At 41.4% G+C, this 26,783-nt stretch overlaps 2 protein-coding genes across 3 annotated transcripts in view; one reads left to right on the forward strand and one right to left on the reverse strand.

Moving 5' to 3' along the window:
• Positions 1-1,474: 1,474 nt before the first annotated feature.
• Positions 1,475-6,392, reverse strand: FGF20 (fibroblast growth factor 20). The gene is made up of 3 exons (XM_064449502.1): positions 6,095-6,392; positions 3,725-3,828; positions 1,475-2,570 (listed from the first exon to the last, which is right to left on the reverse strand). The coding sequence occupies exons 1-3, from the start codon at positions 6,390-6,392 to the stop codon at positions 2,325-2,327; spliced, it is 648 nt and encodes a 215-aa protein (XP_064305572.1). The 3' UTR covers positions 1,475-2,324.
• Positions 6,393-12,252: 5,860 nt separating this feature from the next.
• Positions 12,253-26,783, forward strand: part of MICU3 (mitochondrial calcium uptake family member 3) — a 66,663-nt gene continuing 52,132 nt past the window's right edge. Inside the window, exons 1-2 of one of the 2 annotated variants that reach the window (XM_064449501.1) lie at positions 12,253-12,601; positions 25,373-25,526. In XM_064449501.1, the coding sequence (XP_064305571.1) occupies positions 12,320-12,601; positions 25,373-25,526 (436 nt within the window). In that variant the 5' untranslated portion in view covers positions 12,253-12,319. The remainder of the gene's footprint in view (positions 12,602-25,372; positions 25,527-26,783) is intronic. The other variant, XM_064449500.1, reaches the window with a different exon arrangement.

Consider the following 26,783-nt stretch of genomic DNA (forward strand, 5'->3'; position numbering starts at 1 on the left):
TTACAGCCCTTCCATCTTTTGAGGTAGTTGGATTAACACTAAACTGCTAATCCGAAGAGAGATAACTCTTTTATTGGTGTGATTTAAACACTGAGCATGCTTGCCAGAAATATGTGGGAATTATATTCTGAGCAGCAGCCACTGGTTTTTTTACACATCTTACACGGAATAAATTACTTTTTAACATGCAGAGGAAAAATTTTTCTATTTAAAACATATACTTTTCAGTTATTGATCTGTTACTAAAGGGACTCAGTGTCACCCATAAAATCATTATCTTAGAGTAGGTTGAAGTGCATTACAAGATTATTCTATTGAACTGTATTCAGTGCACTGTAGATCTTCAACTGCCTCTTTTTAATGAAGCATCTAACCTTAGTAAGTTACATACTGCTAGCCACAAAGCGCTGAAACATGTTTTTGTGTATCTGCATTCAATTTCTATGTGGCAGAAAGTAAAATTATTTTGTCCGCAGCCCAGCAGTAATCTATTCACTTCCCATTATAGATTGGAAAAAGTTCCAGTACAGTGATGGTTCTAGCAAGTTCGTTATATACTGGAAAATGCTTTTCGTTAATACCCTGACTTGATACAAATGATGCACATGCAGTACCTGAACTGTGTACGCTTCTACAAAACTGAAACTGAACTCAAATGAGTTATCTTGAGCTGGAGCCCACTGGGAACACTGGCACCTGAAACATAAGACCACCTCTAGTACAGTACATGTATTGATGCCCTCTCCTGGAGCACCTTTCCTGCAGTCCCTCTTCCTGGACCAATCTTTCCTGCGGAGGTGGCAATCACCTGACAGCAAGCTTCAGCAGGTTTAGGTCTAAATCTTACAGGGCCTGTCACTAACCCTTAGTAGTCTTACTCTCCAGTTAAGGGGGCTTTCCAGTTAATTCAACAAGGAGTCTGCGCTTCATAACTGATCGTCCTGAATTAAATTAGTGTAATCTACCTGTCATATAGATGTAAATAGCACAGAGCTCATCTTTGTCCTGATCGTGTTCACACAAAAAACTGATGCTGAGATCATTCTCTGAAGGAGGAATTAAGATAAGTAGTCTCCTTAGGCTCCTCTGTACTCAGGGGAGAAACAAACTTCACTCCCAGAAGCTTTTCATTCAGCAATATCAGAAACTTCTTAACTCTGATACTGTTTCCCCTTAAACATGTTCATAGGGAATATGATTAAAATATCTTCTAGACTGATGAGAATCCTACATGAAAAGTTTAAGTAATGCAGAGAATAGTTATCTGTGTGTTACTAAAGATAGTAGGACCCATTTCGCAAAAAACATCAAGCATGTGGTGATTTGAATCAAGATTTCTAGAGCTAATACTACTTTTTCTTTCAAGGTAACTGCAACAGAATCCTCACAATTGTTGCAGGTTTGCAGTGTTACACATTGTGTGCTAAGAGACTCTCAATTTAAAAACGACAGTAAACCCAATAAAGTGAAATAATCTTTAATTCCCTTTTTAAATGTGCATTTGAATTCAATACAGAGCTGTAAGGCACTCTCATAAGTCAAAAAAAAATTTAAACATTCTTTCCAAAAGAAGGACAGTAACGAGGCAATGGTATGTGCGTAAAACATAACCTTATCTGTAACTGATAAACAATGAAATATGAACATTCAGGTTTCGGATGCATTGCAATGTAATGCCATTTCTGTATCATGACACTACTCAGAGTAGATACTGGCACTGTAAATGAGTTCTCATTGGGGTTAGGGGCTTGTATTCTCTTCATATCCCAGTAAAAAATAAACTCTTTAATAAATAAATATATAAAATAAATATATGCTATCTGGAGATGTATAAATAGGTCCATCCTGAAGAGAAGTTCCATCTCTGACTATGATGCACCAAGACCTAAGGTCCATCGCTAAAGTGGAGCCACAAAAAGTTCTCAGGATTTATTACTATTTTACAGTCTATTTATTTCTATTTCTTCCAGCTGTCGCCTCATCCACATGATGCAGGTAGTTCTTTGCTAATTTAGGGACCATAGGTAATCCAAGACAAAATTGCCGAGAGTTTGTTCATTTTAAAGAAGTCACACTCCAACTTCCCTCTGGTTACTGGCTACCAAACAGTTCAGCAAGTTTGAAGGAGGCCGGTCTGCTCCCAGCCTTTAGGCTTTGTCTCCTAAATCCAAGGGTTAGAAAACAGAGGCTTGCCTATCACAGAGTAGCTTCTTCCAATCCAGCACCCTAGACCTCTGCAGGTTCCTCATGCTGGTACTGCCATGGAAGCGGGGCCAGGGTCAAACAGCTCCAGTACGGGGGTTTCTCCAAAGCTGCCTCCTTCCTCAGGTGTATCCTAACACATCTTTGTACAGTTCTGGAACTCTTTCAGGATCCACAGGCCGAGGCAAGAAATGTGTAAATTTCTGGTGTCTTTTGGACCTTGCCCCATCTCTGGGAGTACCATCTTTGTTAAGTGCTACGAAGTATCGCCGCCCCGAATCTCCATGTTTGTACACATTGGATGAGTAAGTGTTGTACCAGTTTTCCTCAAACTGTTCCCTGAAGATGCATTCAGGAGTAAGCTTCTCCTAAGAAAGAAACAGTGAAGAAAAGTAAGTCAAGCTGTCACTAGGTATCTGAACACACAGGAAAAACACGTGATAAAAATAAACAAAATGTTTTAGGCTTGTGCTGCCTTATTTTTCACTTAACTGTTAACAAATCAGACTCAAGAAGAGTATGTAGACCTGACACTGAGTTTGGATGCCTAATTTATCCTTTATACTTTCAAAAACTGAAGCTGCACGTATACAATTTTGGATTTAAACATGAGTTAGTTAACTCACTCTCCAAGGTGGCATTACTCATTTATGATTTAACCAAAACTCACCTGACCTACAGGAACTAGATTATGAACTAGAAATGAGATTTGGTGGAGGGACACAGGTGCAATACAACAGATGAGGAAGATATTTCCATGTGTTCTTTGTGGTATGCATCACTTCTCACATTTTATCAAAGACTCTATTTTACAGTCACGTTGGTTGAAGTTATTCAACAGATGTGATTTAACCACAATGAGTACGAGCTTATTTTCATTCTTAAGTGCAAACATTCAAGTGTCAGGATCTACAGGTATTGCCAGTACTCTTGCACCTCGCAGATTTTTCAAATAACAGTGGTACCTAACTGTGACATACACTATTATCCTCTTTTACCCAGAATTTGAAAGAAAGCTTTCATGTTAAAAAGCTGGTACCTGGAAGTACCGCCTCCTGATTTGTAAAAGAGCATTAGGCTATCTATAAAGTAAGTCAGGGTACTATATTAATCGTGGTTTATTTGTTCTTAACTATCCTTTTAACTTTTTTCCCCCCCAATTGCATTCAATGTTTTTGATAATAGAACGTATACTATGATACATTTGCAGTACTGATAAAAATAAAGTTAGATACTAGGCAACTGAAATGCTTTTTTAATAGCTAGTTTAATTCAGCTGGTTTTGTCATAATTTAAGAGGAATATTTCTTTTCAGTTCTCTTTCTCTAGGACAGCGAAACTTTTCCCATCAAATCTTTAGTATCCAAGGCTATACCATATACTTTCAAGAATACATTTCAACAGGAAAAGACGTGTTTTGAAAGCTAAGACTACCTCAGCTAGCTGCTTGAGGGTTTTGCGTAGTGCTAAGAAGTTAATCAAAACCTCAACATGTATGAGCTGACACGAAAGCGGTACTTACAGAGCCATAGAGTTCTCCCTTCTCATTCATTCCAAGGTAAAGGCCACTGTCCACGCCTCTAATACTGACCAGTCCCACCGCCACACTGATGAATTCAAGGATACCTGAACATATATCCAAAGAAAAAAGAGAAAAAAAGAGAGATTGCTTTAACTCAACTTGTAACACACGTCAATAAAAACATCCAAAATGCAGTTGAAAGCAAGTGGAAAATGTACATATCGTATAAATGTGGTCTACTTTTTTCCTGGAATTTCAAATTTTGTGTGGAAATGTATACAACATTCACAAGAAAGCCATATGAGAAGCCCCCTCTAGGCACCAGAATCCTATGCCATTTAAGAAACCTTTTTTTTTTTCCTATGTTGAATATGAAAGGATTTTATTCAGTGCTGAGGCTAGAGCCTTCAGCACTATGCAGTTGCAATCTATAACGATTATACACTATTTGCTAAACTGCTTACTCAAACATAGGAGGACAGGTTTGAGTTACCTGAAAAATATACTTCACTTTCTCTACAGCATTATCTTAAAAAAACACATCCATTATTAGATCATTTGAATGGAAATCAAAGTACAGATGGGAATTTTATATAACAGAATCTACGCACAGGGGAAAAAAAAAAAGGAAAAAAGTATTTGCCAGACATCTTATCTAGCATATGGGCCCACGCCTCTTGACACAACTTGCTAGCTTCAGTGCAGGCTTTTTAAGTGCATGAAATATGCTGCTTATTTGCTAACGTTTGGATTCTAGCATTATTTATATTACATTTGCCCAAAAATGTACTGTGTATTAACAAAGTATTCGGGGGATGAGGCGCTATTTGAAGCCTGCAATTTGGCAAGGGTATGCCAACATATTTAACTAATTGATATGCACAGATTACAGTACATACAAAACATTAAAGAAAAGGAATGTGTGAACTGGCTTTTTGGAAGTTGTTAACAATGTAAACAAAGCCTCAAAAAGAAGTTGTTCTAGAATCACACCTAAGATTTTGCTGTGCAGCAGCAAAACCGCAAAATATTAAAAAAAAAAATCCTAATCTAAGGTAAGTGGTTTTAAGTAGTGCATTTGATTTTGATTATCACTTTTTCATCTATTTGCTGTACTTATGATTACTCTTCTTCATTCAGGATCATCTTTCACTCTCAGACAGATGGACTGTCTGGACTATACAATAATTTTAAATGTTTTGAATTTTAATTGAGCTTTGGCAGGTTTCTTATTTATATTACCAAGCAGCAAAGATAAATCCTTTACAAAAAGCAAGCATTAAACACTCTATTGCATGTAAATCATCCTAGTTTTCCAGTTCCTAAAGCACAATGTCCCATAAAAGGAGGTGGAGGTATTTTGTCTTTCTGGTATCATTTTCAAAGTCACCCTTTTTCAAAACTATAATAAGCAGGTGATTCAGCCCACAAAGTAACCACATCAGACAAACCTGCCGAGAATAGTGGTAGGATAAAGGAAGAACGTTTCTAAAAAGCCCAGTAAGTGTTTGATCTGGGGCTAACTTTTTTTTTCTTTTAAAGCAAAGATTTATTTCATGTTTACACGCTGTAGGAAATCTTCGTTCTGAGAAGAACGGTCTGTTTGACTATTGCTCTTTTACTTCTGAAAACATCCACGTGTTATAAAAGCAATTAAGAGCCATTCCAGCACATTGTTTTGACTATGGGGAGGATGATAGGAAGCTCTTTAATCGCCTTTTTACGACTGCTAAATCAATACGCACAAAGTCTCACACGCAGCTGGTAACGGCAGGTTTGTTTAGATGTCCAGTTCCTACAGCTACTACAACTGAGGATTTACTTCTGCATCACAGGAAACGTTTGCATTTTTGGGTTGTCTTCACCTACTTTTGGTTTACTGACAGAGAAAGTTCGGGGAAGCATTTTAAGCATTTGAGCAAAGAGGCATTTTAGGGCCCCCTGCTTCACCCTTCTGTCCTGCAAAACAAAGCGGTCTAATGCAGCCTAAGGGTCAGCACGCCCGAGCTCATGATCTAGATCATTCTACGAAGGCTCGAGAAGCTCCGATATGGGTAACGAGTACGAAAGATACTGACTTTTGACCTTCCCCACTAAAACAAAGCTGCAGGTGTGCGTGCGCGCTCACGGACACCCAGCACAGGCTCAGCCCCGGTGCCCCAGTGCAGCCCCCGCGGTTTGACGGTGAAGGGGGAGAGCTCACCCACCTGCCCCGGCGTCGCGCCGCCCTCCCACGGGCACGACCGCCCACGCACAGGTACGCACACCCGCACTCGCACACCCGCACAGAGCCGTACACGCACGGGGACGCGCGCACACGCGTGGGAGCCCCCGGGCAGGCAGCACGCGCCCGCGGGCAGAGCCGCCTACCGAAGAGGCTGTGGTCCTGGCGGGTGCCGCGCACGCTGCCGTCGGGCAGGATCTGCAGGTGGAAGCCGGTGCGGCAGTAGAGCTGCCGCCGCCGCAGGATGCCCTGCAAGTGCGCCAGGTCCGCCGCCGCCGCCGCCGCCGCTCCCCCGCCGCGGGCCGCCCGCTCCCCCGGCGCCCGGCGGTCCCCCAGCAGCGCCGGCCGCTCCCCGGCGGGCGGCAGCAGGAAGTGGGCGCCCACCGGCTGCCCGAGGCCGTCCAGGCCGCCCAGGAATCCCCCCACCTCGGCCAGCGGAGCCATGGGGGCGCGGGGCGAGCGGGCTACGGCGCGGCGGCGGAGAGCGGCTGCCGGCCTCTGCCGGCGGGCATGTGGGGGTGCGCGGCGGGGCCCCAAGCATGGGGAGCCGGCAGAGCCGAGCCGTGTTGAGCCGAGTCGAGCCGAGCCGAGGCGAGCCGTGCCGGTGTGAGCCAGGCGGCGGGGTGGTGTTTATACGCTCCGCGTGTATATATATATATACGGCGGTCCCCCTGACATATGCTAATGAAGCCCTCTGCGGGGAGGCTGCGTTTGAAATTGTAAACCGGCTCCCCCTCTCCTCGCACCTTCCTCTGATCTGAGATGACGGCGGGGAGGGAGCTGCTGGCGCGGCTCCTGCGCCCCGCCGCACGCAGGCACGCACCCACGCCGCGCACACGCGGGGAGGGGCGGTCGGGGGGAGGGGGGCAGCCCCGGCGCGGAGCGGGCAGCGGGCAGCGGGTCCGGGCGGGAGCTGCCGGAGCGTTCCGCGGACAGGTGCAAGGAGAGGCAGGAGGGAAGAGGGAGAAAGGGCGTTACCTGAGGGTTAGGCCTGCCCAGACACACATGAAAGAAAAAAAACCAAAGATCTGACAGTTTTACTCCCTGTTTCTAAAACTCTAATAAAATGTACGTGCATTACCCTTCCCTTTTATCACTTCAGTTACAAGGAGGGGAATTTCTAAAGAAATTGGCATAGTCGGGGAGGTGTTTTCCCCTCTGCAAATTCTCCCTCGCATTTAATTTATCATTAATGTGACATGAAACTGATCTAGAGCATTTGGGTATCGACACATCGTCGTAAAAACAGAAATGGGCAGGCCCGTGGTTTGGGATAAATATTTTCAAAACCCACAGAGATGAAGAAAGAAAGATTGGGAGACGGCTCATCTAACACATCTTCTTTGGGGTTTCGCATTGGGCCCGTGACCGAAGTCTGTGAGCACCACAAATTATCTACTGAAAGATCTCTCTTGCCTTTCTACAGCACTTTGAATTGATTTAGGGCTTTGCTGTCCAGTTCCGGATGAGCATATGCATTTTTTTTCATCCCCAAAGTAGAGCGGTTCACGCATGCAAATGTACTGGTGGGACACATGTTCGGTATCAGCAAAGGTAAAACAACGGTATATTAAAACTAAGAGCTTGACTTTTGCCTTCTTTGCCGCTTTTTGTGTAACGTGTAATGAATTTTAGGGCTCCAACTACGTGCCCCATCTTAGTGTTCAAAATACGCAACACAGTTCCTTGCCAATGCCAAAACACGGTATTAGAGTATAAAATGCAAGGATCTTTCATAGTTGATTCTTTGAAAAGTTCGAGAAAATCACTTGGCGGTTTAAGGTTTCATTTAAACAAAAAAGTTGCAGAGAATCACGAAACGAAAGATTAGTTCTGCCGTCTTGCTCCGTGGTCTTTTCAGCCACAGTCTAAATCTGAGAGATCAAATGGATTTTACTGCTTAGCTTTATTTGCTACGGAGAGTATAGGGCTAATTAATTGGCAGGTGCTTTAAAGCAGGTAATGCTACACCTTTTCATCATCGCAGTCCTAAGTACTGCCCCTGTGTGCACCTGAATTATAAAAAGGCTGCTTTAAAGCAAGTGATTTACTGTGGAGGGATTTAAAACTGAAAAAACTAACGCTAAATACAATGATCAGATAAATCACCTCAGAAGAGAGCACAGGCGGACCTGCTCTGAAGGCAGCTACAGATAGATGTTATATTATTTTACCTTTCAGATAACAGGAGCCTGTCATGTGGTGGGACCCAAAAATCCACCATAATCGAGATTTCAAAGCACATCTGTGTAAACATTATCACATCAGTGTAAAACATCAACCAATGAGCTTTCTCTTTGAACCAAATCTACTTAATTGCAGTGCTAAATCAAAGAAATAGATCAAAGTTGAATAATCTATACGGCACCTATTTCTCAAGTAGCCTGTACACTGATTACTCAAATATACCTAAAACGTTTGAAACAGGCATCAAGTAGTTTTATTGACATGACTGGCAGGTCAAGATCAAACTGTTCATCACAGCTGCTAAGTTGGAGGACACGCATTAGGGTGGTACAGCTAAATGGAGGAGGAATTTTTTTCTAAGCCTAAAGATGCTGCAGTACGGATAATGTTGCCAGGTCCATGCAGCACCCTCCGAGTCCTACAAACAGTAGAGGGCTCTTCTGGTTAGACGGCACCACTCTCCCCAGTAGAGAAGGTTTGTTTTTTTAAAAAAAAAAACTCTCAGCCATCACACACTAGAAGACCCTTATGGCTAAATCTTTCCTGTTATATAATAGGAACATTTAAAGTAGAGTGGAATATATAACGTCGACCTTTTCCGAGTGGAGTCTTTAATGTCTGGGCACTAAACCGGTTATGCTGTTTTATAAAGTACCAGAAAAGAAACAAAAAGATAAGAATTTTTTGTGTGTTTGCACTAGTCATGTGACAGGAAAAGATAACACTAAAGATTTTTTTTTGCACCTTCTAAGACTATACCATGGGAAGTTAAATAATTTTGAAGAGTGTTTTTACGAGAGTACATAATTCAACTTAAAGTATACAGTACAATCTAATCAATTCTACGTATACTTCCTAGAGACCGCACTTCCAGTGTCGTTGAACAAATACATATGTGGTCGAGTTTTTATTTCCACAGCAAGCAGTTAGGGGTTCTGTAGACAATATAATTGCTGTATATTTCCTAAGAATAGCATATTGTCATAGGCAAAACCTGGTGACTACCAAGGGAGTGGAGAAAGCAATGGACAGAAATCTCTGATAGACAGTCTATATAAATATGTGTGTATCTAGAGAGAGAGAGAGATATCTATAGATCTATCAGGTTGGTTAAAAAAAACAGTTCTAAGCTGTAAAACTATATCCTGCAAATTATCATGCCTTTATTAATTTTAAGACTCCCTTACAACCGTGCTATGCCAGCCATACAAGTTTAATGATATAACAAAAAATATTGTCTAGGAGAATGAAGGGGGATGTGTGTCATGAATACATGAGAAAGCAAACACAGGGCGGAACAAAAACTGCCCAGTAGAACATAAAGAAATATGTCCAGCTGGAGATACCTGTGTATCATGGTCTTTTCCAGATTCTTCCCAGATCTGGACAAGAAAACATGGTTGGCTGCTTTCAACAAGACGAGTGGACCATGCAGAAGTTGCGGTGAGAGCCTTTCAGAGCACAGCAAGTCATAGTAAAATAAGGTGTATTCTTGTGCAGGATTTACTAGGAAGAAAAGAACAGAATCATTTTCAAGGCTCCGCCTACAAATCAGGTCATAATCTGATATCTAAAGCCTTTTAAGTGAAATACATACAGACTTTAAAAGCATTCAGAACCTTTTCTCCTGAACCGATACAGTAACAGCTATGTATGCATCTATACTTACATGTATATATATCTACCTATTTACAAAAACTCAGACGAGGGAAAAGTAATGCTGAAAAAATTTATCTTCCTATGGAAAGGAAGTTCTACATTTCTTGCACCTTCAATTTTCTTTTATCTCTTTAAATGAAGACAGTTGTTCATAGGGCTTTTTAAGATTAATGATTTTATTGTCCATGTTTTTGTGGATATACAGGAATGTTTGGGGGATTATACAGGAATAACTCCTGTATAAGCGAACGGGACAGAGAAGCTAGGTAGTGAGCACATGTTTACATCCAGGGAGAATGGACCTTTTCCACATATATCAACATCCAAATGCCTCATTTGGCAGCTTTTGTACTAGTTCTGTATGTGGATCATTGGTTAAAAACCACCTTGATTTATTTAAATTACATAAGATGTGCAGACAGTGTACGGTTTTTTACTTGCTGCACAAATAAATCGTGCTCTTGTTCCTAAGCAAGCACCTCACCAGGGAAGTTCTGACTGACATACCCAGGTGTAAGTAGTTACAGATTTGTACTGGATTTTTTGAAGTGAAAAAAAAGATTAACCTAAAAGTGTTCTATGAAAAAGCATTAGAAAGGGGCTAAGCAATTTCAGGGAAACAATGTGAACGGGGAGATAGCTCATGGTTCATGTCTACAGTTTAGGTGACTGATGACTTATGCACCAAACAGGTTTACTTTGGGACACTACATTGACCAAAAGTGGTTTCTTTTCCAATCAAATGGAAAAACTAGTCTATTTTGAAAAGGTAATTCTGTTGGTGAATGATGTCTCCTAATGAGGCAGCTAGAACTGAAAAGATCAAATAGCGACGGTCTACAAAATTTTCTAGTCTGGATGCTTAGTCATGTAACTGCAGGAGAAATACCTGAGTTTCAGTCACGCCAAGGATCTGAAACTATTATGGTCTTGACACCTAAATATTGGCCTTTATATTGGCCCTTTATCATTTAGTACAGAGATGTAACTCAGACCTGGAGACAAGCCTTTCACTTCGGAAACATTCATATAAATAAAGCCATAGTCATTAAAAAATTAACAAAAGTAGTTGTTAGTTTTTAACAGATGGGAATAATGGAGTCAAGGGAATCACGTGAGGGTTGAATAGGCTTATGGTATTCTAAAATATTGAAAGAAATACAGTAACTCTATCATTCAGCCCAGGTACCTGCCTTTCCAGACACAGCTCTGAGGTAATTCAACCGTGGCCATGCTTACAATTGTATGATCTGTCAGTCTTTCGGTTGACAAACATGGCCACAGTTCTCCCTTGGCACAATATCATAACCATGGAAATGTTTATTAGATATTGAAAATGCATGAGAGTGTCTTAACCTACTAAAATGAGTTTCAGTTTGTGCATTTTGTGAAATCTTGTTCATAATATACAAGGCCATCAAAGATTGAGGGAAAAAAAAGAAAGTAAAACTGGCTGAAACTTGGGAAGAACGTATTTACATAAAGAAGAAAAAGGCTGAGGCTGCACCTGACCATTGTAAAAAATGCCATAAGGTGTGCTGTGACTTGAAAGGTTTGTGTGCAGCTCATGAAGTTTCAAGATAACATAGGCCGCAACACAGGTCATACCGTGGAGGATACTGTAACATGAAATGCCTGGCAAGGCTTATTGCCCGTCAGCACCAGGTAGGGACAAAAGAACTTGCTCATCTTGAACAAATGGTTAGGCTAAGGAGGCTGCCTGCAGCCAAGAGTATTTATCAGAGGAGAGGCTGCAGACATGGCAAGTGTCTGTGGTTTCCTGATGAGAAGGACTCATAACCCAAGTATAAAAGGGTAGGATAATTAGGGTCACTGGATGCTTTTAAGAAAGCCTTGGCAGTAAAACAGAGAACAATCTTGATGCCGCAGCCACCTCCAGCCTTCAGGGTTACAAGGCCAACGAGGTCTGGTTGGAAGCTCTTCCTTCACCAAAGGCAGGGCTTCCAGGTTTCTGCAAGGACACGTCGCTGGGTTGTGCGGGCGTGCTCCCCTGGGAGCAAGGCTATGAAAACCCAGGGTTTGGCTCTGGGCAAGGTTACGGAGCACAAACGGCACCTGCTCCGTGTGCCAAACGGGAGCGCAGCCCACGCAGGAGCTCGGTCCCCAGTCACGGCAGCTCCCATGCAGCACCAGGCACTTCAGCTTGACCTGCCCGCATCCAGGCCCATGCCACCCCGTGTCTCCGCCAACTTGGCTGCAGCCCCAGCCCGCCGCAGGCAGGAAACGTCCCGCTGCTGCTGCGGGCGCCGAGGGCCGGGCGCGCCGCCCCACGGGCACCCCCGCGGGGGCGACCACGGCGAGCTCCGCTGCGCGCCGCCCCGCCGGTGGGCGGCGAGGGGAGGCGGCGGGGGGGGGGGGGGGGCCCGGCCGGGGGCAGGCCGGCGGCGGCGGGGCGGGGACTGGAGGGGGCCTCTCGCTTCCCCACCCCTTCCCCGCTTCTCGCGAGGCTTCTGCCGGCGCCCCCGGGGGCTCTGTCCGCCTGTCGCCGGGGCGGAGCGGCGGCCATGGCCGCCCTGCGCAGCCTGCTGCGGTGGCGCCGCCGCTTGGGCCCCGCGCCCGGCGCGCAGCCGGCGCGGAGGCTGTGGGCCGGCGGCGGGGCCGGGGCGGCGGGGCTGAGGCGGTGGCGGCGGGAGCTGGGCTGGGCGGCGGGGGGAGCTCTCGCCGGGTACGTGGGGTACCGGCTGTCCGAGCGGCGGCGGGAGCCCCCCCGGGAGCCGGCAGCCGCCGAGCCGGGCGGGGCCCGAGCGCTGCTCCCCATCCCCGTGGCGGCCGCTGCCAAGGAGACGGTAGGTGTGTGCGCGCCGCGCCCCTCCCGCCTCCTCTCCTCACGGCGGCCTCGCTCCCCGCCGCGCTCGGTGGGGCGGCTCGGCGGCCGGCCGGGCGCTGCCGGCTGCCCGGGGAACCGGCCAGAGCCAGTGGGGATGGAGGAACGTCGCTTCCCGCCCTTTCGCTGAGGAAGCGTCTCGGCGAGGCGGCGGCGCTCCCCGGGCTGTGGCGCAGAGGTGACCCTGCGTGGATCCGGCCCCGGGGCTGGGAGGCGAGGCAGCCTGCGCGGGCAGGTCCCACGGGAGACGGGGGCAGGGGCGGGAGCTGGTCACCCGCCTGCTCGCCGTCCGGAGAGGAGAGGAGAGCTGTCACTGAAGCGGCTTGGTAGGCAGCACCTTCGCTGCCCCTCAAAATGTAAACCGTGTGCATCTTCCCCCCACTTTTCATCCCTGGAGCTGCCCTAACGAAATCTTTCTTTTTCTTTACCAGAAGATTTTATTTTGCAAATAGAACTGCTACTGCTTTTAACATAAAACTTTCTGTGAAGTGAAAGGTTCATGCAGAGCTTCCTAAGAAGTGATAGTGTAGCACTTGGTGCAAATCAGTAATGCTTCAGTTGGGCTAATTCAGGGGAAACATTTATTCACTGATCATGGGTAACAAAAAACAGCTGATGTGAACCTGGAAAATGAAGCTTCCTGTGATAGGGAGAAACTCTTGCACAGTGCCGTAAGTAACATATAGTAACAATAGGGGTTTCTTCATTAAAAAATTGGGTATTTCTAAAAATGTCAAGAGCCATGATTAGGTGGTTTGTCAGTATGGTTATCTGCTAGAACTGGAAATCAGCGGTGCAAATAGCCTGCTTTCTGTAGATCAAGTTTACCTTGTAATATGTTTGGGAAGAGGATCTACATTTTGGGGTTGGAGGCCTTGGGCTCAAGTATGAATGCTGTTAGCCCTTTTGCCCTGAATTGGTTAGCAAAAAGGCAGATATCTTGGCAGCATCCTTTATAAAGGGAAGTTGAGCCAGGGTTTTTTTGATTATTCATGTACTTGTTGGCTTGATGGTGTTACTGTGGCACAGGCGACCAAAGACAAACTCTTTCAGCCTTTCATACTGATTTGATTTGACAGAACTTTATACTGGTTTACTTCTCTGGTCTTAAATTTTTGGTCTTCTTTTGAGGGAAATATGGCTGCTGCACCCTTGAAAAGTCAACAAATTTAGCGTGATGTGTAATTTGGAGTTTTCACACGCATCACAATAAAAGCATGGAGGTTGCAAAGTCAAACTTAAGGTTATATTTGAATCAATGTAAAATTAAAAAAAAATATAAAATATATCTTCTGTGCGTACATAGACTACTTTTTTTTTAAGGCAAACACCAGGGGGGGAAAAAAGGGAAAGAAAAACTTTAACATGCTTGGTTTTATGCCCCGATGCGGAAAGCGGCTCTAATTAATTCTGTTTTCCGTATGGATAGCAGAAAATTTGAAAGATTAAGTCGAAATATGTTTGTGTGGCCAGATGCAATGCATGAACAGACATCTCGGAATGCTTACCTTTGTGTTGCAATTTTTTATTTTTGAATGAGTGGTCTCATTGATTTCATATTGCAGATCTGAGCGCTCAGCATTCCTGAAAAAGCATCTTTTTAATTCAAGCCCCCCAAAATAACGGTTAAGTAGCTGTGGAATTTTTGGTCCAACGTAGTGGGTTGCTGTGCTTTTTTCATTATTGACTGTCATGCTGCAGAAGGGCTTGTGTGGTCTTTGGCAAAAACCACAGTTTGAGACCAGATCCAGCTGGTGAACTACCAAGAGTAGTTTGACCACAAGCTCCATCTGCCATCTGTATTCCATTTATGATTGCCCTCTAGACCCATGATAAGCAAAGACTTTTTCACTACGGGTTTCTAAAACATCTCCAGAGGTTTCTTCCAGGGGAAGAAAAGGGTGCAAATACCTTGTTCAAATTGCATTGAACGTACTCATGGTATTGTGCAAGTGTACTCTATGGTAATGTCCTTCATTAGAAGGCTGAATTCATGTTGCTTGAGTGACAATAACTTTTACTTCCTAATTTTAAGTGCTGAGCTTAACAACCTCCATAGTGTTTAACAGTTTAAAAAAAATAACATTTGAAGTAGAAAATTCTGTCATGAAAAACCATATCAGTGTCAGTGTTATTAGGATTGAGGTTGGAGGTCTTGGATCTACAGCAGAGTGTGTTTGGAGTAATGGCTGGAGAATGATAACCTGCAGTTTCTGTATAGATGAGTTTGATGGAAAAGTGATGCACATTTTGCTAGGAGGTTTTTACAATCACATGTACTGCCCAACAAAGACTGATGAGGCTCAAGTATTTTGGGATCCTTTCCAGATGCTTTTGGAAGGTCAAGGAGGAGTCAAAGATGTTTCTCCTTTATTCCTGGTGCACAAAGTCTGACAGCATTTTCTTGGGTTTTCTAGGTTTGTCCTCCCCTCACCCCTTTCCTATTTCCCTAGCTCCCCATTTCATTTGCAGTCTCAGTCAGCTTTTCATTCCACCAAGGCAAATTATCTAACATAGTTTCTTTATTTTTAACCTTCCATCCAACCCAAACTTTTCTACTTCATCCTAGTATTGTCATTTGTATGATTCTTCCTAATCTTCCCTGCAGCTGGATGCTTTTGCCAGGTGCTTTTTACTTGGGTCGTAGGAAGCAAGAAGCAGGTGGTGTCTCTGTTCTCAGTGTCTTGCTATTGAGATCTACAGCAGCTGGTAGAAGCAGTTATGTTGAATGTTTCTTGCCTCACCCCTGGGGCTCTGACCTGGAATGGCCATATAGCAGGTTGAAATTTTTGGGGAATTAGCTAAGAAAATTAGTATTTTTGGGTGATGGTTTGCATAGGCTTATAAATTTTTAACAGAACAACCACTAAAAAAACCTAGTCCTGACACTAAAGTGACCACCTTTTGCAAAACCGGAAATCCTTTCCTTTGAAGTGCGGAATTGCTGGAGATTCTTAAAAATCTTAAAAATATTCTAATGTGGGCAAAACAAAATATATCTCCTTCCATAGTTTTTCGTTCCATTAAAAAAATCCATTCTGAAACATTGACGACGGATAATTTCATTTTTAATGGTTAACCCCGAGTAAGTTTATAAATGAAAACAGTCTCATGATGTGAAGTATTCAGATATTCAAAGTGTGCAAGAGTGTTCAAGATGACTATGGCTGTCTCATCCATATTGTTGGGGTTTAACCCTGGCTGGCAGCCACCACAGAGCCACCTGCTGCTGCTTGCTCGCTGCCTCCCCAGGTGGGATGAGGGAGAGAATTAGAGGGGTTAAAGTGAGAAAATTGGAAGGGTTGAGACAGAGGGTTCAATTGGTAAAGCACAACCACGCATGCAAGCAAAGCGAAACAAGGAATTCAATCACTACTTCCCATGGGCAGGCAGGTGTTCAGCCATCTCCAGGAAAGCAGGGCTTCATCATGTGTAACAGTGACTTGGGAAGACAAAAGCCATCACTCCGAATGTCCTCCCCTTCCTCCTTCTTCTCCCAGCTTTACATGCCGAGCATGACGTCATATGGTATGGAATATCCCTTTGGTCAGTTGGGTTCAGCTGTCCCAGCTTCGTATCCCCTCCTGACTTCTCATGCACCCTCATGCCCACTTGCTGGTGGGGTGGGGTGAGGAGCGGAAGAGGCCCTGACTCTGTGTAAGCCCTGCTCAGCAGTAACAAAAAACATCTCTGTGTCAGTGCGGTTTTCAGCACAAATCCAAAATCTAGCCCCATACAAACTACTATGAAGAAAGTTAACTATCCCAGCCAAAACCAGTACACATCTAGTCATGAATTCCCACACATCTTTCTTATTTCTTGAGGTGAATTTTTGTAAAAGTGTAATAAGTGGAATGGCCACCTTGTTTCATCTAGGCAGCTCCAGCAGCTCCTGATACTCCTAAATACTAAAAACGTGGTTGTTAACCTAGTTTATATCTTGACTTTTGAAGAGCAACTTTCTTCCACAGGTCACCTGCTTCCAGGTAATGTTAATATGGCCTATGAAAGTATCTTGAGAATTGTGCTGTGCCCAGTTAGTATCCCTGCAGGTTACTTTTCTTCAGATTCTATTGCCAAGCCCAAATAATGCTTGGCAGTAGTCGTGAAATATTTAAGAATATAAGGTTATCCTACATACCTTGACAATTAGTTACTTTGTCCTGCTGCTGTCATGTAGTATTTATTGATGCTTTAGTATTTATGGAATGAATAAATTGAAAAAGGGCTTTTAAATTCCACGACTAATGCTGATGGTTACACAGGTGTTGATGGGACGCTTTCCCGTTCTTGGCCGGTTCAGAAACGAGGTGCATCATTTGAGAGTAACTGAAAAAAAAAAAAACCACCCTAACACCCTATGTTGAGTCTCCTAGAGAAACAGTGTCAGAATGGTCTGCAGAATTTTATCCCTGTTCTACGAAACTCTTGCAGTATGAAACCTGATGAGCAACGCATTTGTGAATTTATGTGCAGGTGAATAAGATGCTGTTTGCTAGAGGTCAAGTAAGGTTATGTGTTGCCAACATGGGGTCAGCGGTGTGGCAAACCTCTTGAACAGACAAATCTCATGTGGTCAGTACAAAAAAATTCTTGCTTGACCAAGCATGTCATTGGAGGTGTTCCAGTGGAGAGTAAGATTTGTTACAGAAGCAGCATGAAGCTAAGCTCCCTATAGGATTCCCTTTTCCCAAATGCTTTCTGAGAAAAATTCCACTCCTGAGGATGAGGGGTTTATATGTAACTACCTGGAGGAAAATCTTGGTCGCTATAACAAAGCAACAGTTTTAATTCTAGGGTTGCTGCCATGTAACATTTCAGAACCAAAGTTCTGCACTCAGAGCTGCTGGTTTTGTGTCTGAAGGTTTTGGTGAAGACTGGGAGAGCTCTACTAACACACAGCTCCTTTAAAGTCTCCGAGATCCTTATGCAGAGCAGGAAACTCTTTGAAAGAACTGTTATTTTGATACAGATTCTCTGTATGACAACTGAGAACAGAATTGACCCAAGATGACCCCCGATCGGACATACTGCTTGTGAAGTATTTATGTTGTCGGAGCAACTGTGTATCATGCTTTTTCAGAGAAATATAACAATTTTAGAAAAAACATAAGCCAGTCTTAGAATTCCTCAGAGGAATTAATATTTGCATTCTAGTTCCTTACTTCCAAAATTCTAGTGTCATTTGTAAAGCTTAAAAAAGTGGTCTTGGAAATACCAATGATGCCTCTTCGTACTCCAGAAGAGATCTTTTCTATAATCTTGTTGTCGTCGTGTAAAGGTAGTGAACTCCAGGTCTCTATTTTGGTGAAACATCCTCTGAGAATCACTTCCTTCAAAGGTGATCTGGGAATTAAAGGGGGCAGGGAGAGACAGACAGAATATGTACTTTATCACGTTTCTTGAAGGCCCACTCAAGAGAAGGAAGCTGCATCTTTTGGATGTTCCCAGAGGTTTTTTCCCTAGTACCTTAGCAGTACTGTCAAATTCTCTTTGTGAAAATACTCAAAAGGTCAAGTTTGTTTGTAGCAGCGCATTTTTAAGCGGATTACATCATGTATTTCCATCTCTGTGAAATGAAGAACAAGACTTTAACTCCAAAAAGTAAGGCAAATTCCATTAGGGAGGAGACTCTTCTTCTTGTTCAAAGAGGATGCCATTCCAGGAGATGCATAAAGCATCATTTTTACAAGAACCACTTGTAGCTAACCTTTTTTCATAAGCATTGTGCATTTCATGTTATAGGTCATTTGCCAAGTACAGGAAGATGGTTTGCTCTTTGGCTGATGACATTTGAAGCTCCTCACAGTTACCATCCTGAGAAGGATACTGCTTGCCAGCCAGCTATAGTGAGAGCTATGCTGAAGGAGAAGGAAGGTTTACCTCTCAGCATTATTTCTGTGTTCCTCAAGATGTTAAAAAAGGATGATACATGTTTGTAACAGACAGATCCAGCTTCTAGTATGTTTGTGTTGCATGCAGTGAAGCATATGGACATGTGTAGTAGGATATACACACTGACTGAAGCTTCTTGAAGAACGGCTAGAGGTTAAGCAACTTCCATGTGAAACTAATGTAAGAAGGACTGTTGGAGAATATTTTAGCATAATACTTATTTTGGAGGATTTCTGGAATAGCTGTGCTTACAGGTAAACATTGTAACCCCAAGGATTTCCTGTAACAGAGTTGTATTTGAACAGGGCCCTTTTTACAGCGTTTTAAACACATTCCAGCTTCCTATGCTTGTAAATATTTTAATATAATAGTGGCCTTATCTCAGTGAAGCAGGATCAACTAACAGAATTGTTGGCTGTACTACATCTAAGTAGTCTGCTAGAAATATAACTTCAGTAAGCATCAAAACAGTTTTGTCTACTTTGGGATTTTCCCACAGTGGGAACTTGACGTTTAACCTTTTGGCCACCCAGCATGAAAACGAAATTGTGCTACTTTTATCTACATGGGAGCATATTAAATAAGCCTGAAGTCAAATTTAAACGAAGGAAGTAAGAAACAGCATTGCTTTGAAAACCTTTTTATTTTAATAATTTGCACAGATTCGCATTGATGGAAGACAGATTACTTTGCAAGCAAAAAAATCAAAGAAACTCACTCACTTGAAATAAATTAGTTAAAGATTAAACTACTGTAACAGAATGTATTTTTGACTGCAAGCAAAAGGTACTTTTAGTAGTAATTGTTGGCTGCTTTAGCTAAAATAGTCTCACCTTTATCAGTTGGAAGAAGCAAGAGAACACTCATTTGACTTGGAACACAGCAAAGTTGTGTTTTTTTATGTGGTACTGTTGGAGTTTTTTACCTCATATGCGCACACACACAGCATGTATGTTTTTATGTATTTGTTTTCTAAAATATTTTGCATTATTGGTATATATCCTCAGAATTTGGGAGGTGGAGTATTGTTCTGGGTTTTGGTAATGGATTCTTGCGGACTATTTCTGGAGATCTTTATGAGCTTGTAGGCTAATTTTCAAGTGAAAAATCCTGTGTCTGGCATTTAAGCTTGTCTGCATGAGAAATCTAGACCTTTTGCCACAGAATAAAACTTACGAATTACTGACAATGTAATATGAGGCTTAACATGGGGCAAAGAACATTTCTTTTCTGTTTTTTAATAGAAAGGGTAATGATGTGATGTTTTGTCATCTGTACTTCACTTCCAGTGAACCTGAGCCATATCATTACCATTTATTAATACTTTCAGATAGTTTGGGTCTTAACTACTGCAAAATTTTAGTTATTTTAATGTTATTCTGTGAGCTCATGTCCTGTGGTAGGCCAGCTTACAGCAATGTAGAGTTACTGCGTGGATTTCACTGAAAGGCTGTACAGGTTAATTCATGGTATACCTCCGAGATATGGTCTGCCTGAATTTGGTAAGAGAGCCAGAAAGACAAACATGAGACCAGAAATGGAGATTAGCCCATGCTTCCAGGAAGTTCAAGTAATATGTGGTGAGAGCACCAGGCTTTCAGGGCATTTTGACTTGACTCCATCAGTAGACACAGCATGTGAAAGATGAACCCAAAATGGGAGTGGGTTTTGAGCACTTGGTTGGTAGAAAGCCTAGATTTTCTTCACTCAAGTTTTTGCTGTGAATACTCTATTCACAAAAGAGAAAATACAGAGGGGTATCAATGTAAAATAGGTTCTGCAGGGAATGCTTTCGAGGTTGATTGGCTTAAAAACGTTGAGTGTCCATAACAAAGACCTTCATCCAAAGGGCTACTACTCTGTGAGACACGTGGTGGTGTTACTGTAGCTTTAGATGGCCCTCTCTAAATGCAGTACTTCTAGAAAATAGATTTTAAGAATTAAGTCCATGAAATATATTAGTGAGAGAGCATTATAATTATATTTTCATTGGCATAATAAATTTGAAACTTTTGAGGCCTTTCACAAACAGCCTAAAATATCTGGAATACATTTGTAGCATAGATTTACAATGGAAGCACACGTTAATGAAAAGTGAAGCTCTCCATTCAGAGAAGTACCCTGCCAAATTACTATTTGGTCTTCAATTTAATTTTTACTTTCCTTGTTTTGATGAGATTATATTAAAATGGACTTTCTTATGGGAAATGTTTCCCTCTGTTCCTTTGCATGGTGGTGGTTTGCATATGAGTGCTGAATCCATTTGCTCCTGTACTATGAAATGTCTCCTCTGTGTGAGAGCTACGTATATGTATATACATTTCTGTGTTAGGGACTGGCAAGAAAATAGGCTAAGATAATTTTTTCTCCTCAGCTGATTTAAACAGAGCTTAGAAGAGCCACACAATCTCTGTTCTTGGTTTTGCAGAAGGCAGGTGGAAACCAAGACCATGAATAGCAGCACCCCAAAAAGGTGCTGTGACTCTGCAGTCCTTCTGCAAGGCTGTGGCACAGGGGGACAGGGAATGGGAGGTGAAATGTGGAGGAACGAGGTGCCAGAGTTTGAGGGAGGAAGGGCAGAAGGATGATAACTGTAAGCTGTTTCATTACAACTGTTAATGCTTAGATTCTTTTGAGACTAGAGAAAAGATAATATATTGTTCATGAGTGCTGCTGAGCTTCAGTCTTGCCTCTTTCTATTTACTTCATGAGTTGTGAAGTTGGAAATTCTAGCCACCAGGCAGATTCTTGGTTTCAGCTGTGGTGCTTCCCTGCTCCCTGCCAGCCAAAAAAAAAAAAAAAAAAAAGAGTTATAATAACAAAGTAGATTGGTGTACATGAGCAGGTAAACCAAGAGCTAACCAGCTATGCCTAAAATTAAGATAATACTGCTGTTGTGAGATTTGTGACATTCTGCTTGAAGGAAATGGCCGTGTCCAGTTTTTAAAAGGCAGAGAACCATAACATGATACAAGATCATAGTAATTAGTAGGCAGGATTGCCAGAAGGATTAGTAAACAGAAGTATAAAAAAATCTCCCCTCTTTTGTTTGTCAGAGATGTACTTTCATGAAAGTTTTTGAAGATTGTTGATAATTACAGAGAGATTTAGTCTGGATAAGCTCTTGAAACTTCAAATAGAAATTGGAATTTTATTGAATCCTGTTCTCTCCTTCACCAACAGTACCTTCCCTGAGGTATTCAACATCTACTTTCTGTGTCTTGTTCGTGTGTCCATTGGGTTTGATACTAATGGTGCTACAATAAGATTCCCTATCCTGGGCATAAGTATCAAATAAATAAATTGAGAACAATTGGTATCACTAAGATTCTCATACTTGCCTCACTGGATTATGATCTGCTAATGCTGGGAGAACAGGAGACATCTCATACTTGTGTGCTGAGATGAATTTCTTAAATTCTGGAGAGGTCATACTTTAGAATGGCTTGGCTTTTAATTAGCATATTGATTCATTCCCAATAATTACAGCCTTTATGCACTTAAAGACTTAAAGTTGCTCTGTGTTACATAGATTGATAAGCAGTAATAGAAGAAGGAAGGCTCTGAACAAGAAATTTGGACAAAATTTGTATTATTCCCAAATATGGTTTTATTTGTCAGTTTGCTAAAGTGTGTGCCTGGAGTATTCTGCAGCCAAATGTTGATTTTGTATGGACATTTAGTATATGGACCAGTGATCTAGTACATGCTAAGCTCTGTATACATTTGTCTGAATTAATGTTGGATCAATAGCAGAAACAACTTGTTTTGATTCTTTCACGTAAACCCACAAAGTTCAAAATAAAGTACTTTTATTCTGTGGAATAAAACTAAAGCCTGCAGTTTTCCCATCACTTTAACTTGAAGTAGGTGGAGCTTGCTGCTGGAACAGGTGGTATTTTATTTCCGTAAGCTGTAAGTTCCTGTGGCCTATGTTTTGGAACAAATAACTGTTCTTGTGGGGTACATCCAAGCATTGATCTGGCTGAAAAATAACACCACCAAAACAAAAAGTTTTCAGTCAGACCAGTTCCCTTATCCAGTTTGACGTTTGGAAAAATCAACATAAAGTGCAAGAGCAAGCACATGCAGGGTATTGAGCCTTTAGGGGAGTACCAGTCTTTTTGGTGGCAAGCTGTGTTCATATCAGGTTATGACTTTGAGCCAGAGTGTGAAATACTGGCGTGGTTATATAGTCAGAGGGAAACTGTAGATTGGCTAAAATGGAGCAGAAATATAAGTTTTGCAGACCTGACTACTGGCATGAGTTAAGTTTAAGCATGTCTTGAAAAGTCCATGCTTGCAGGCAGTTATTTTATATTTAGAGTAGCATAGTCTACTTAAGATAATGTTGAAATATGTGTCTGAGAACGTAGCAAATGCTTTTCTAAGTGTCTCAAGTAAAATATTAAGCACTAGTACCTGAGATAGTCTGAATTTCTTGAGAGAGCAAGAATCTGTACATGCTCTCTGTATACTAACAGTGATTAAAACTGAGATGGTATTTCTTGAGTGACACATTTTCTACAGAGTCTCCTGAGTATGTATGATTGGTTATGACTGATTACAATCGATTATATACTACATGTGTAATACAGCGTTGCAGCAGTTTTGTTTCTGAAAATTGACTTTGCAAAAATATTGCTTTATTCCTCATGCTTACAACCTGCATGTATTCAAAAGCATGTTTGTAATAGTGATAAAATAACATATGTATTAAAAATAAGAGAGATTATTAAACTTCAAGTACAGGGATAATCAGTTATGTTGTCACAAGCTCTACCAAAACAATTGAGTCATGTAAGTTCCACATGAAGGCATAGCTTGAATGCCACTGGACTCCTGAAGGATCAGTAAGACCATAATATTCAAACAGTGAGGTAGGACAGAAATATTTTGGCTTGCATGTGGGTATGTCAGAAGATAATTCAGCTTTTTTCTGTCATTCTGAGGTGAGTTTGTAGGTCTGACGGTTAGATTTTATTTTTTCTCCCCGTGTTTAATTTGGTAATCACCTGAAAATGATAAAAACCACAAAGACCAGGTTTTAAACTGCTTCTCCAGTAGAAGTGCAGAATATTTGTATGTAGAGCAGTCTACTGAAAATTAGATGATTCAATAAGCATTTCTATTACTCTTACTTTCCAGGACAGTTTTTTGCCATTGAAATGAAAAATTTTTACACACAATAGAAGCAATAATTTTAGAAATACTAGCGAAAGTCCAGAAAGAGAACTACGCAGTCAGTAGTCTTTTTTTCCTTATAGAAGGCTGGTTAAAATGTCCTAGATAAAGTATTGAAGTACTAAGACTTCCATATATAAAATCAAGAAATTGCGAGTCTTCTGTTACATTGTGGTTATACATGTGATTTTTGTTTTTGTTTTTCCAAATAGAAAGTGTTTGACCTCTTCTAGACATTCATTTTTGATGTGTCTGTTTTATAAACATAATTTAATCTCTTAGGTACAACTGAGGCCATGAATTCTGTTTCACTGCAGTAGTCTTACTAATGTTTTATTTTTTAAGGACATTGTTTGGAAAGCAGAAGGAAAGTGAGCCCAGATTTTTGAGTGCCCAGTATAAATGTGCCTTTTCTTCTGATTGGATTTTGGAAGACGAATTTCCATTTGAAGTTGAGGACTTCTCTCTTAGCAGACAGCAACTGCAGACATCTCCCAACTTCCCTTTGTGCTAAATGCCTCTCTGAAAAACAAAATGTATTTGGCTGTTTTCCGAGTTGTTAGAGCATAGACACTAGTTAAACCATGTACTAGTTGTTGCCTTTCCTTAGTTTGACACCTGGAGGATTTTAGGGATACTGTATGAAATGACAAGAATAGTGAGGACAGTGGCAGCTTGGGATATTTCATTGATAAGATGCTGCGTTCCTATTGTAACATACTGGGAGAAGTTAGCTATATAATTGCTCTTCCTTTTATGAAACGGTTTGGGTTTGGTTGTTTAATCTCTGGAAAAAAAGTTCAAGATGCTTAAATTTTCTTCAAGATACTGATTCCACAGAGGAGCTTGCCTCATTAGGGCTAAAAAAAAGTTTTCAGATAGCAATAGTGTATTGTCTGTTAAAAGGTTTGACAGAGTAACACAAAGACGTAATAATTTACAACACCTACAGTTTTGTACTGCTAAATTTACAGGTAAAGCAGCTGCATGGTAAATATACCAGAAACTCCTGACATCTGTAAACTTTCATGAGGTATAAACTTGATGCCATATAGTACTTCTGTAACTCGAGGAATAATTATGTTCTCTTCTTCTGTTCCCCCAAGTATGGTGGTTTTATTTGCATCAGATATTTGAAATAGCATATCCACGGAAGATTTATACTGGAGTATATTATGGAGGTGTCTTGCCTATTATTGTCAACAGCTGCGCTCTGCACTAAGAAGCAATATTTAAAAAGTGGTATTCCATTCTCTTCTGGAAATGTCAGACAGCTGAAATAATTTTAGCAGACTTGTTTAAAGACTGACTGCTGAAGTTACATGGACTTCCCTTGAGTTAAAGTAGCCCCTTTTTCTGTGATTCAAAAGCCTAAGTTCTCTTTTTTCTTTTTTTTTTTTCTTCTGAGCTTGGGTACTGTCAACAATTTCAGTGTGTAAAGATTTATTGCTAAAACTGTAGAAGACTGAAAATGATAGCAGTGAAATCTTGACTTGAATCTAGAGTTTCAGCTCTTACCATGCAAAAACATTTGGATGCATTTGACTTTGAATTATCACCTCTATGTTTATGGTTTCTTTATGGTGAATGGCAGTGGCAATTGTAAACCAAAACTTCTTTCATACATTAAAATTTTTTCCTTCTGTCTTTGAAGGTTACAGAAAGCAGATCAGACCTTGAAGATTTACACCTTTATGCAACTCCTCGGGAGCAACGGTTTCGTAGGTTTGCCAGTTTAGAATTTGAAGGACAGCTATATATGACTCCATATGACTTCATTCAGGCTGTCACAAATGACGAACCCAAATGTAAGCAGGAGTTTTATATTGATAAAATTGCTAGGGAAAATGCCAGTGGTGTATGCTATTTTTCCATTTGCTTTTGATGACTACTTCTATTTCTGATTGTGGTAAAAAGGTACTGCATCTTGCAGAATTTTATTTTTAATGTTATCCAATTGCATACAATCAGTATCCTGATTGTTATCAGGTTGTAAATGTTTGTATACTAGTCATTAGTTAAACATTCTTGTCTTAGATGTCACAGACAGCTCAGCAGGCATGAAAGACAAGAAGTTAATTTGTACCATTTGCGTTGACACAGTTACAATTACGGTTTCTTTCTGAGCAGGTGAGTGTTGCTGTAAAACTCTTGCCTCCTCTGTATAGTTCCATCGTAAATAGGCAGGCAAGATATGAGTCCCTAAATAATTTAGGATAATGTCGTTTTCCAAGTTTTGCCATCTTAAATTGTCATCTGCTATCGTGTTGGTTTTTTTTTTTTGCCCTACAGAGATTTTATAACTGTATCACAGCTTTCTAAATAACATGCTTTGAGTAAGACTTTCAGTCCCCCAGGGGATCCACTTTCTACACTTAAAAGTTGCCAGAGTTAGCACTATGTGTTAATTAAATTAATGAAAAATAAACCATCTACTTTAGTTCACTTATTGTAAAACTTTTGCTTTAAGTATCAAAGAGCGACTAAATAGTAAGGTGATCCATTTCTGATCTAGTTTGATTTCCTGGCCCTCAGGCTTGCAGTGCATTGGTAGCAGCGCACAACTTCTGGGAAAAGTGAATATCTTTGCTCAGGTGTGACATGTATAATAACTCACCTTATGTCTTTCTTCTTAAAGTCTATGCCACAAAGCTAGTATAGAGAACAGTCAAAAGTAGCTACAACAGTCAGAGGAGAGCTTGAAGCTCTGTGCAGATGTTAGATTTTTTTTTTTTCTTTGTTCTCATAATAGTAATGAAACAAGAGGAAAGAATTCAGCCATGGCACATTAGTGATCAAAACTTCTGTAACTTTTGAATAAAGATATAATCTCAGTGTAACAGTGAAAACAGAAGATAGAGCTTAGGTGGTGAAAACTTGTGAAACTTTGAAACTCTTACCAGAAAACAAATCTTCATTCTCTTTTTTTTTGCTCTGCAGTTAAAAGAGGAGGCAGATTTCTTATCACAGAAGTTAATCAAATGCACATCAGCACTTTATACCTACTTCCTCTGCCCAGATCTCCAAGTCTTCCTTTTTTTTTTGTTACGGTGGAATTGGGTTTC

The sequence above is a fragment of the Phalacrocorax carbo genome, chromosome 4, assembly GCF_963921805.1.
Source record: "Phalacrocorax carbo chromosome 4, bPhaCar2.1, whole genome shotgun sequence".
Taxonomy (NCBI): Eukaryota; Metazoa; Chordata; class Aves; order Suliformes; family Phalacrocoracidae; genus Phalacrocorax; species Phalacrocorax carbo.

Excerpts from the sequence above, each read along its gene's own strand:
- FGF20 (XM_064449502.1), bottom strand. The coding sequence starts at position 6,392 with ATGGCTCCGCTGGCCGAGGTGGGGGGATTCCTGGGCGGCCTGGACGGC. Across the intron at positions 3,829-6,094 it reads CCAGGACCACAGCCTCTTCG|GTATCCTTGAATTCATCAGT; the intron begins GTAGGCGGCTCT and ends ATATATGTTCAG. Across the intron at positions 2,571-3,724 it reads AGGGAGAACTCTATGGCTCT|GAGAAGCTTACTCCTGAATG; the intron begins GTAAGTACCGCT and ends TTTCTTTCTTAG.